The sequence below is a fragment of the Falco naumanni genome, unplaced genomic scaffold, assembly GCF_017639655.2.
Source record: "Falco naumanni isolate bFalNau1 unplaced genomic scaffold, bFalNau1.pat scaffold_313_arrow_pat_ctg1, whole genome shotgun sequence".
NCBI classification, from domain to species: Eukaryota; Metazoa; Chordata; class Aves; order Falconiformes; family Falconidae; genus Falco; species Falco naumanni.
Window position 1 is genome coordinate 25,180 of NW_024427441.1, and position 10,209 is coordinate 35,388.

At 66.2% G+C, this 10,209-nt stretch overlaps 2 protein-coding genes across 2 annotated transcripts; both read right to left on the bottom strand.

Annotated features, from left to right (window-relative positions):
• Positions 1–354: 354 nt before the first annotated feature.
• Positions 355–7,274, bottom strand: LOC121082130 (protein lin-7 homolog B-like). Its single transcript, XM_040581464.1, is given in 7 exon segments — positions 355–501; positions 3,096–3,256; positions 4,529–4,594; positions 4,596–4,739; positions 6,070–6,141; positions 6,607–6,725; positions 7,202–7,274. Coding segments are annotated over 7 exon segments (624 nt in total). The 5' UTR covers positions 7,242–7,274; the 3' UTR covers positions 355–479.
• A 1,142-nt stretch (positions 7,275–8,416) lies between these two features.
• LOC121082129 (U1 small nuclear ribonucleoprotein 70 kDa-like) lies at positions 8,417–10,203 on the bottom strand (the record flags this gene model as incomplete). The annotated part of the gene is given in 4 exon segments (XM_040581462.1): positions 8,417–8,636; positions 8,638–9,118; positions 9,814–9,901; positions 10,008–10,203. Coding segments are annotated over 4 exon segments (888 nt in total), but the record flags the coding sequence as incomplete, so codon positions are not given.
• Between the last annotated feature and the right edge of the window lie 6 nt (positions 10,204–10,209).

Consider the following 10,209-nt stretch of genomic DNA (forward strand, 5'->3'; position numbering starts at 1 on the left):
CCCCATCCACGCACGTTGCCATGGAGATGAACACCCCATGTGTGTTGCCATGGAGATGGACCGTTTCCCTCACCCGTTGCCATGGGACTGTCCAGCCCACGACAGCCACACCCCGCATCACCATGGTGACAGCCCCGCCTCCCCCCCCCACCCCCCACCCCCACCCCCCGCCCCGCTTACGCACATGCCCCCACCAACGTGTGTTCCCATCCTGCATCCCACACCCGTCAGCATAGTTATGGCCCCACATCCCTCCCCCCCCCCCAAAAGGGGACCCCAACACCAGGCCCCTACCCCCAGTCATGGAGCTGGGGGGGGTGTCACGTGACACACGCATGACACACGCGTTGGTCACGCCAAGCTTTAAATAGGAGCCAATAAATACTGTACAGGGGGGGCTACGCCCCATAAATAATCCAAATATACAGAGGAGGGGTCCCGGGGCCGGCTGGGGGGTCCGGGGGGGTCCAGGGGGGGCTCTACCCCCGCGATTCCAGCGACCTGTGGGGCAAAATGGGGGGGGGGGGGGTTGTCAGTGCAGGGGGGGGGGGGGCAGGTTGCGGGGGGCTGGGTTGGTTTTGGGGTGCAGGATTTTGGGGGGCTGCGGGTTTGGGGGGGCTACGGGTTTTTGAGGGATGTGGGTTTGGGGGTGCAGCATTTTGGGGTGCAGGGGTTTTGGGGGATGTGGGTTTTGGGGGGCTGCGGGTATTGGGGCACAGGGGTTCTGAGGCAAAGGGGTTTTGGGGGGCTGCAGGTTTTGAGGCATTAGGGGATTTTGGGGTCCGGGATTTTGGGCGACTGTGGGGATTGGGGCACAGGGGTTTTTGGGGTGCAGGGGTTTGGGGGCACAGGGGTTTTGGGGGGCTGTTTTTGGGGGCTGTGGGTTTTGGGGCGCAGGGGTTTCGGAGCGCAGGGGTTTCGAGGTGTGTGTTTTGGGGTGCAGGAATTTTGGAATGCAAGAGTTTTTGGGTGCACAAGTTTTGGGGCACAGGGATTTTGGGGCACAGGGATTTTGGGGCACAGGATTTTCTGGGCGCAGGGGTTTGGGGTGTGGGGTTTTTGGGGTGCAGGGTTTTGGGGCGCAGGGTTTCGGGGCGCAGGGTTTCGGGGCGCAGGGTTTCGGGGCGCAGAGGTTTGGAGGGATGCCTGTTTTGGGGTGCAGGGGGTTTTGGGGCACAGGGATTTTTGGGGCACAGGGATTTGGGGGCTGCAGGCTTTGGCGGGCTCTGGCTTTCGGGGTGCAGGGGTTTCGGAATGCAGGGGTTTTGGGGCACAGGGGTTTCAGGGCACACAGGTTTTGGGGGGCTTCAGGTTTTGGGGTGCAGGGATTTCGGGGCACGGAGGTTTTTGGGAGTGCAGGGTTTTTTGGGAGTGCAGGGGTTTTGGGGGCTCTGGATTTTGGGGTGCAAGGGTTTTGGGGCACGGTGGGGTGCAGGGGTTTTGGGGGTGCAGGGGGTTTTGGGGGGCTGCGGGTTCTGGGCCAGGGAGGTTTTGGGGTGCAGGGTTTTTGGGGTGCAGGGATTTTGGGGTGCAGAAGTTTCAGGGCGCAGGGTTTTTGGGGCACAGAGGTTTCAGGATGCGGGGGGTTTCGGGGCACAGGAGTTTCAGGGTGCAGGAATTTTTGGGGCGCAGGGGTTTCATAGGCTGTGGGTTTTGGGGCGCAGGGTTTCAGGGCGCAGGGATTTTTGGGGCACACGGTTTCAGGGTGCACGGGTTTCAGGGGCTGTGGGTTTCAGGGCACGGGGGTTTTGGGGCGTAGGGTTTTGGGGCGCAAGGTTTTAGGGGTGCAGGGGTTTCAGGACACAGGGTTTTTGGGGCGCAGTGGGTTTCGAGACATGGGGGGTTGGAGTGCAGGGGTTTTGGGGCACATGGTTTCGGGGCGCAGGGTTTTGGGGCACAGGGATTTTGGGGTGCAGGGATTTTTGGGGCACACGGTTTTGGGGTGCACGGTTTCAGGGTGCAGGGTTTTTGGGGTGCAGGGGTTTCAGGGGCTGTGGGTTTTGTGGTGCCGGGGGGGTTGATGTGTGGGGTTTCGGGGCGCAGGGGTTTTTGGGGTGCAGGGGTTTGGGAAGCTCTGTGTTTCGGGGTGCAGGGGTTTTGGGGTGCAGGGGTTTTTGGGGTGCAGGGGTTTGGGGGGCTCTGTTTCGGGGTGCAGGGGTTTTGGGGCGCAGGGGTTTTTGGGGTGCAGGGGTTTAGGGGGCTCTGTGTTTCGGGGTGCAGGGGTTTTGGGGTGCAGGGGTTTTTAGGGCACAGAGGGTTTCAGGGCACAGGGGTTTTGGGGGGTGCAGGATTTTTGGGGTGCGGGGTTTCGGGGCGCAGGGATTTTGGGGGTGTAGAGTTTTTTGGGTGCGGGGTTTCGGGGCGCAGGGATTTTGGGGGTGTAGAGTTTTTGGGGTGCGGGGTTTCAGGGCGCAGGGATTTTGGGGAGTGCAGGGTTTTTGGGGTGCGGGGTTTCAGGGCGCAGGGATTTTGGGGGTGCAGGATTTTTGGGGTGCGGGGTTTCGGGGCGCAGGGATTTTGGGGGTGTAGAGTTTTTGGGGTGCGGGGTTTCAGGGCGCAGGGATTTTGGGGAGTGCAGGGTTTTTGGGGTGCGGGGTTTCAGGGCGCAGTTGTTTTGGGGGTGCAGGATTTTTGGGGTGCGGGGTTTCGGGGCGCAGGGATTTTGGGGGTGTAGAGTTTTTGGGGTGCGGGGTTTCGGGGCGCAGGGATTTTGGGGAGTGCAGGGTTTTTGGGGTGCGGGGTTTCGGGGTGCAGGGATTTTGGGGGTGTAGAGTTTTTGGGGTGCGGGGTTTCAGGGCGCAGGGATTTTGGGGAGTGCAGGGTTTTTGGGGTGCGGGGTTTCAGGGCGCAGGGGTTTTGGGGGTGTAGGGTTTTTGGGGTGCGGGGTTTTGGGGTGCAGGGATTTTGGGGAGTGCAGGGTTTTTGGGGTGCGGGGTTTCAGGGCGCAGGGGTTTTGGGGGTGTAGGGTTTTTGGGGTGCGGGGTTTCGGGGCGCAGGGATTTTGGGGGTGTAGAGTTTTTGGGGTGCGGGGTTTCGGGGCGCAGGGATTTTTGGGGGTGCAGGGTTTTTGGGGTGCGGGGTTTCGGGGTGCTCACGAGTAGCTGTTGTGCTGGCGGCGCCGCGCTGTGCGCAGCTTCTCGAACCGCGCCTCCATCTCCTCCAGCACGCGCGGCGTGTAGCGCACCACCAGCTTCACCGAGCCCTGCGCCGCCTTCAGCAGCTCCACCGCCCGCTCGTGCTGCTCCCCCTCCACGCTCTGGCACCCCGTCAGCACCCCAAAACCGCCACCAGCCCCCCGAGACACCTGCCCCCCAGCCCCCCCGAGACACCTGCCCCCCCAGACCCCCCGCCACCCCACCGCTGCAGCCCCCTCCTGCCCGACGCCCTGCCGCAACCCCCAAATGTGGGCTGGACCCCTCAATATGTGGGCTGGACTCCCCCAAAAATGAGGTGGACCCCCCCCCCACAAAAAAAAATGGGGCGCGCCCCAAAAATTCCAGCCCACGATCCCACGCAGACCCCAGACCCCCTCTGCTGCACCCCCAAGGACCCCAAAAACCTGGACTGAACCCCAAAACCTGCACTGCACCCCAAAAATATGCTGGACCCCCCCAAACCCCCTGTAGCCCCCCAATCCTCCCAGCCCCCTATAATCCACCATAGCCCCCCAAAACCCCCTTCAAACCCCCTGTAGCCCCCCCAAATCCCTCCCAGATCCCCCACAGTCCTCCCAAACCCCCTCTAAGACCCCTGTAGCCCCCCCCAACCACTCCCAGACCCCCCTTAAGACGCCCAAAACCCCCTCCAGCCCCACACAGCCCCCCCCAAACCACTCCCAGACACACCATAAGACCCCCAAAACTGCCTCCAGCCCTCCCTAAGACACCCCAAACACCCAGTCCCACATAAGACCCCCAAAACCCTCTCCAGCCCCCCATACACTCACATAAGACACCACCAACGCCCCCTTCAGCCCCCATAAGACCCCCAAACCTCCCATAGCCCCCCAAACCCCTCCCAGACCCCCCATAAGACCCCCAAAACCCCCTCGAGCCACGCTGTAGCCCCCCCCAAAACCCCCTGTAGCCCCTCCAAACCCCCCATAGCCTTCCCATAACCCCCCAAAACCCCCTGTAGCCCCTCCCAAACCCCCCATAACCCCCCAAACCCCTCCCAGACCCCCGTAAGACACCTCAAAATCCCCTCCAGCCACCTTGTAGCCCCCAAACGCCCCCCCAAAGCCCCTGTAGCCCCCCATAACTCCCTGTAGCGCCTCCCAACCCCCCTGTAGCCCCCTCAAACCCCCCATAACCCCCTGCAGCCTCCCTATAATCCCTCTGTAGCCCCCCCCAAACCCCCAGTAGCCTCCCCATAACCCCCCAAACCCCCCTGTAGCTCCTCTCAAGCCCCCCATAGCCTCCCCAAACCCTCCCGTAGCCCCCCCAAAGCCCCCTGTAGCCCCCCATAACTCCCTGCACCCCCCCCATAGCCCCCTATAACCCCCCCCAGCGCCCCCCCCCAGACTCACCACGCCGTTGACGCTGAGGAGCTGGTCCCCCCGCTTGAGCCCACCGTGGCGGTCAGCGACCCCCCCCCGGGATCACGCGGGAGATGTAGATGGGGGAGTTCTGCTCCTTGCCCCCCATGATGTTGAAGCCCAGCCCCTCCTCTGTCTTGGGGAGCTCCACCACCCGTGGGTGCGCGTGGCCCTCGCTGGCCGCAAAGGCGGCCACCGTCGCCTGGGGGGTGACAGTGGGGGGGGGCCATGTAGGGGGGGAGGGGGTGTGGGGACGTGGTGGGGGCACAGGGGGCGTGGGAAAAGGTGGGGGGATGGGGACACAGGGCGGGATGGGGACACAGGGGGGCACAGGGGGACAAGGGGGGACATGGGGATGCGGGGACATGGAGGCACATGGGGGAGATGGGGTCATGGGGACACAGGGGGACATGGGGGACACAGGGGGGACATGAAGGCACATGGGGGTATGGGGACACATAGGGACATGGGGGGGACATGGGGACAGAGCGGGGTATGGGGGGACATGGGGGGAGATGGGGACATGCAGGATGCAGGGACATGGTGGTCACAGGGGGGACATGGGGGCATATGAGGTCACGGGGACATACGGGAGGCATGGAGGGACATGAGGGGCATGGCAGACACCGGGAGACACGGGGACATGGGGACACACGGGGGATACTGGAGCATATGAGGACATGGGGGGACATCGAGGTGATGTGGTAGACACAGGGGGATCAGGGGGGACATATGGGGGGGACATGGAGGGGGACACGGAGGGGGACACGGGGAGACGTAGGGGACACAGAGACAGCACGGGGACATGGGTGACATCGACCCCTGGGGTCACACAAGGACACAGTGGGGAGGGACAGGGGACAGAGGGGCAGCAGCCGGGACCTGGGTGGGGCGGGGACACCTGGGGACAGCAGGACGGGCACCGTGGGGGGGGGGCAGACAGCCACAGGGAGGGGGGACGCCAGACACAAGGAGGGGGACAGATGGACACGGGGTGGGGGGTGACACCGCAGGCGAGAGACGGGGACAGCCCGGGGAGGGGGGACAGCTGCAGGGAGTATTGGGGTCCCTGGGGGGGACTGAAGGTCCAGGGGGGGTTACTGGGGGTCCTCGGGGCATGTGTTGGGGTCCTGAGGGGGTTTTGGAGTCCCTGGGGGGTTATTGGGGGTCCCCAGGGGGTTACTGGGCTGCCTGGGGGGGCTACTGGGGGTCTCCAGGGCAGGTATTGGGGTGTCTGAGTGATTAATGGGGTACCCACAGGGGTCCTGGGGCGGGGTTATTGGGGTCCCCGGGGGGGGTATTGGGGATCCCTGGGGGGGTCCCAAAGATCTGGGGGACCCGGGTGGGTTTAGGGGGGAGTCCCAGGGAATTTGGGGGTGCTGGGAGGATTTGGGGGGGGATTCCAGGAGGGTTTTTTTTGGGGGGGAAGGGGGTTTGGGGGTCTCAGGGGGAAGCAGAGGGGTCTTGGGAGTGCTGGGAGGGGTCTGAAGGGGGTTGGGGGTGCAGGGGGGGTCCGGGGGGGGGTGGGGTACCTTGGCGGTGGCGTGGGCACGGATCTCAGGGCTCCCGGCAATGTCCAGGGTGTCGTAGAGCTGCTCGTAAACCTGGGGGGGGGATGGGGGGGGACCCCCAGTTTGTGGGGGGACGTGGGCATGAGGGGGCAGCCCCTCACCCCCCAAAGGGGCTGCTGGTGAGGACTGGGGGGGGAGGGGCCTCAGGGGGTCCCAGCGGATTACTGGGGGGTCCTGGGGGGGATATTGGGGGTGTGTGGAGGGACTTTGGGGGTCCCGGGGCGATACTGGGGGTCCTGGGGGATGCTGGGATCCTGGGGAGGATGTGGGGGGGTAGGGGGATATGGGGGGGCCCTGAGGGAATGTTGGGGGGATACTGGGGTGCCCTGGGGGGATGCTGGGGTCCTGGGGAGGACGTGGGTGTCCTGGGGGGGGGAGGGGGTGTCCCAAGCCCCCCCAGCCCTCACCTCACAGACCTGGGGGGGGATGTGGGGGTCCCAGGGGGGTGGGGGGGGTCCTGGGGGGGGGGGGGATGTGGGGGGTTCCCGCCCCTCTCACCTCGCGGATGGCAGAGCAGAACTTGCTCTGCAGGACCCTCTGCAGCGCCTGCAGCTTCTGGGGGGGCAGCTCCCCACTGCGCTGCAGCCGCTCCAGCAGCTCCACCGCCCGCGCCACGTCTGCCCGGGGCAGGGGTCAAGGGTCAGGGGTCAAGGGCGGGCGGGGGAGGGGGCATACCCCCTGCACCCCCCTCCCCATTGCACTGCCCCTTCCCATGGCACCCCCATATTGCACCCCCCCCGCAGACTCCCCCAGCCCCTCCCCCACCCCCTGCGCCCCCCTCCCCCGTGCACGCGCCACCCCCACATCGCCCAGCCCCCGCCTCCCCCCACGTAACCCCCCGTGCACCCCTCCCCAGGCACAACCCCCCACACTCCCCAGTCACCCCCTTCCCCCCTCCCCCATCGCCCAGCCCCCCCTTTTTGCACCCCCCACGCCCCCCTCCCCCACTGCACACACACCCTCTTTACACCCCAGTGCAGCCCCTCCCCCACGCACAACCTCCCTCCCCCCGCAGCCCCTCCCCCCCCAGCCCCTCCCCCCACCCCCCCGCACCCCCCTCCCCTCCCGGCCCCCCCCCCCGGCCCCCCCGTACCCCGCTCCAGCCCCAGCGGGTCCCCGCTCAGCGCTGCCATCTTCGCGCGCGCGCGCCCGGCCCGCCCCGCCCCCCCTCGCCCCCCCCCCGGCGCGCGCGGCTCCGGGGGGGGTGGGAGGGGGAGGGGGGGCGGGAGATATTGGGGGGGGAGGAAAAGAGGCGCCCGCCCACGCGCATGCGCCATGTCCCTCCCCCCCCCCCCCCCCCCCCCCGTCGTACCCCCCCGCACGTGTGCGCGTGCACGGAGGGCAGGGGGACCCCGAATTGGGGGTGAGCTGGGGGGGACCCCGAATTAGGGGGAAAGGGAGGAGGACCACGAATTGGGGGGGGGGGGGCTGGGGGGACCCCGAATCGCGGGGGGATGGAGGGGGACCCCGAATTGGGGGGGGGCAGGGAGGGACCCCGAATCCGAGGGGATGGGGGGACCCCAGATCTTCTGGGGGGGAATCTCAGGAAGACCCCAAATCGGGGGGGGGGGGGGGGAGACTGGAGGGGGACCCCAAGAGCTGAGTGGGGCAAATTTTTTTGGGGGGAACGCCAAGTTTATAGGGGAATCCCGAATGGGGGGGGTCCAAAATCGGAGGGGGGGTGGGGGAAGGGGGTGGGGAAGGACCCCAACTGTGGGGTCTGGAGGGGCAAAAAGCCCCTAAACTGGGGGGGCACCCACTGTGCACTCTCTGAGGGCAGAAAGCCCCCCCCCCCTGCAGAAAAGCCCCCCCCCAAGTTGGAGGGACACCGATTTGGGGGGCAGAAAGCCCCTGTAAATTGGGGGGGGGGGGGGGCAGAACCCCCCAATCCCAGGGATAAAGACCTCCTGAATTGGGGGGGGGACACTACTTCTAAGGTGCAGGAAGACCCCAACTCTAACAGACACCACCCCCTAATTTGGGGGGCGGGGGGGCCTTTCTGGGGGCAGAAAGCCCCTCCACCCTGTTGCAACCCACCCCACCCCCCCCCCCCCCAAACTGCGGAAGCACCCACCTTGGGGAAAGACCCCTCCCCAGATCCCAGGGGAAAGGACCCCCTAACCTGGGGGACACCCATTTTGGGACCAAAAAAGCACACACACCCCCCCCCCCCCCACCCCCCTTGCAGAAGATGACCCCCAGCTGTGTGTGTGTGCGGTGGTCACAGCTTGGGGTGCAGCCCCCTCCCCCCAACCCAAAGGGGGTCCCCCGCCCTATTTGGGGCCCCCCCAAAACACATCTTTCCATTAAAACACCTTTATTGCCAGGAAAAAAAAAAAAAGAGGGGTGGGGGTGGCAAGGAGTTTGGGGGAGAGGGGAAGGAAGTCAGGGTGCAGCCCCCCCCCTCACTCCAGGGGGGGGTCCAGCAGGTAGCCATTCTCGGCCCCCAGGTAGCCATCCGGGACTGGCAGGGCCTCGGGCTGCAGGAAGAGCTCGGAGCCAGATTCCCCCAGGGAATCCCCCCCCCTCGGGACCAGATCCCGGGGGTCTCTCATCCCGTCTCTCCAAGCGTTCCCGTTCCCGTTTATGCTCCCGCTCTGGCCGCTCCCGCTCCCGTTCCCGCTCCCGACGTCGATCCCGTTCCCGATGCCCACGACGACGGTCCCGGTCCCGATCCCGACCTTTATCCTCCATTTCCCCTTTCGATCCTAAACCATCCGGGGGTCCGGAATCGGCTGCGCCCCCCAACTCCTCGGGGGGTTCGAGGGACTCGGGACCTTCATCCTTTTTATCCCGATCCCGATCCCGATCCCGTTTCCGGTCGCGGGATCGGCTGCGCCGTTTCCGATCCCGTTCCTTGCTACGATCCCGGCTTCCGCCCCTTTTCCGTTCCCGCTCTTCCTTCTCCCGGCTCCGCGTCCGACGCCGCCGTTCCCGCGAGCGCGAGCGACGCCGTTCCCGTTCCCGGGAGCGTTCCCGGCGTTCCCGTTCCCGTTCCCGTTCGCGGTCCCTGCCGGGGGCGGGGAAGGAGAGGAGGAAGGGTCACACCTGCCACGGGGACCCGGAGAGCCACCACGACGGGCCCAGGGGGGTCCCAAAGGTGACAAGGGATGGACTTGACCTGTCCTGGGGGGTCACAGGGGTCCCTGACCTGTCCCAAGGGTGACAGGGGGTGGCCTTGACCTGTCCTGGGGGTCCCAAATGCAACATGAGGGTCCCTGACCTGTCCTGGGGGGTCCCAAGGGGGACACAGGGGATCCCCGACCCATCCCAAGGGTCCCAAAGGTGACACAGGGGTCCCTGACTCACCCTGGGGGGTCCCAAATGTGACATGGGGGTCCCTGACCCATCCTGGGGAGTCCCAAGGGGGATACAGGGGTCCTTGACCTGTCCTGGGGGGTTCCAAGGGGGACACAGGGGTCTCTGACCCATTCCGAGGGTCCCAAGGGTGACTGGGGGACCCCGACCCATCCCACGGGTCCCTCACCCGTCCTGGGGTCCCACAGCGCCCCAGAGAGACCCAAACCCATCCCAGGGGGGTCCCAAAGCTGCCGCAGGGGACCCTCCCTTCCACCCGCCCCCACCCCCCCAAACCCCACGGAGCCCTGGCCGGGGAAGGGTCCGGGACACCCCGCGCCCCCTTCCCCCCTGCTCCCCCCACTGAGACACCCCCCACCCCCCCCCCCCCCCCCAAAAAAAACTCACCGCTCGTCGTAGCGGGAGGTGTCATCCCTCCCCGAGTGTCGGATGTTCACGTCGGCGCCGCCTCGACGGGTGCCCCCCAAACCGCCACCTGCGTGGGAGGGGGCAATCAGGGGCGGGTCTTAAGGTGGGGGACGGAGGGGGTGTGTGTGTCCCCCCCAAATTCCCATTTTTGGGGGGGAGGGGGTCTCCCTTACCCAAGCGCCGGGGGCGCCAACCCTTCACCGTCCGCCCCCGCTCCACGTCCACCAGCACCCGGCGGCCGTCGATTTTCTTCCCGTCGGCGTGTTTGTAGGCGGCTGTAAAAGACGGGGGGGGGTGGGTCCAAGGGGGGGGGGGGGAGGGGGACACGGAATGGGGACAGGGCGGGGCATTAGTGACAGTGGGGCCATGCCAGCC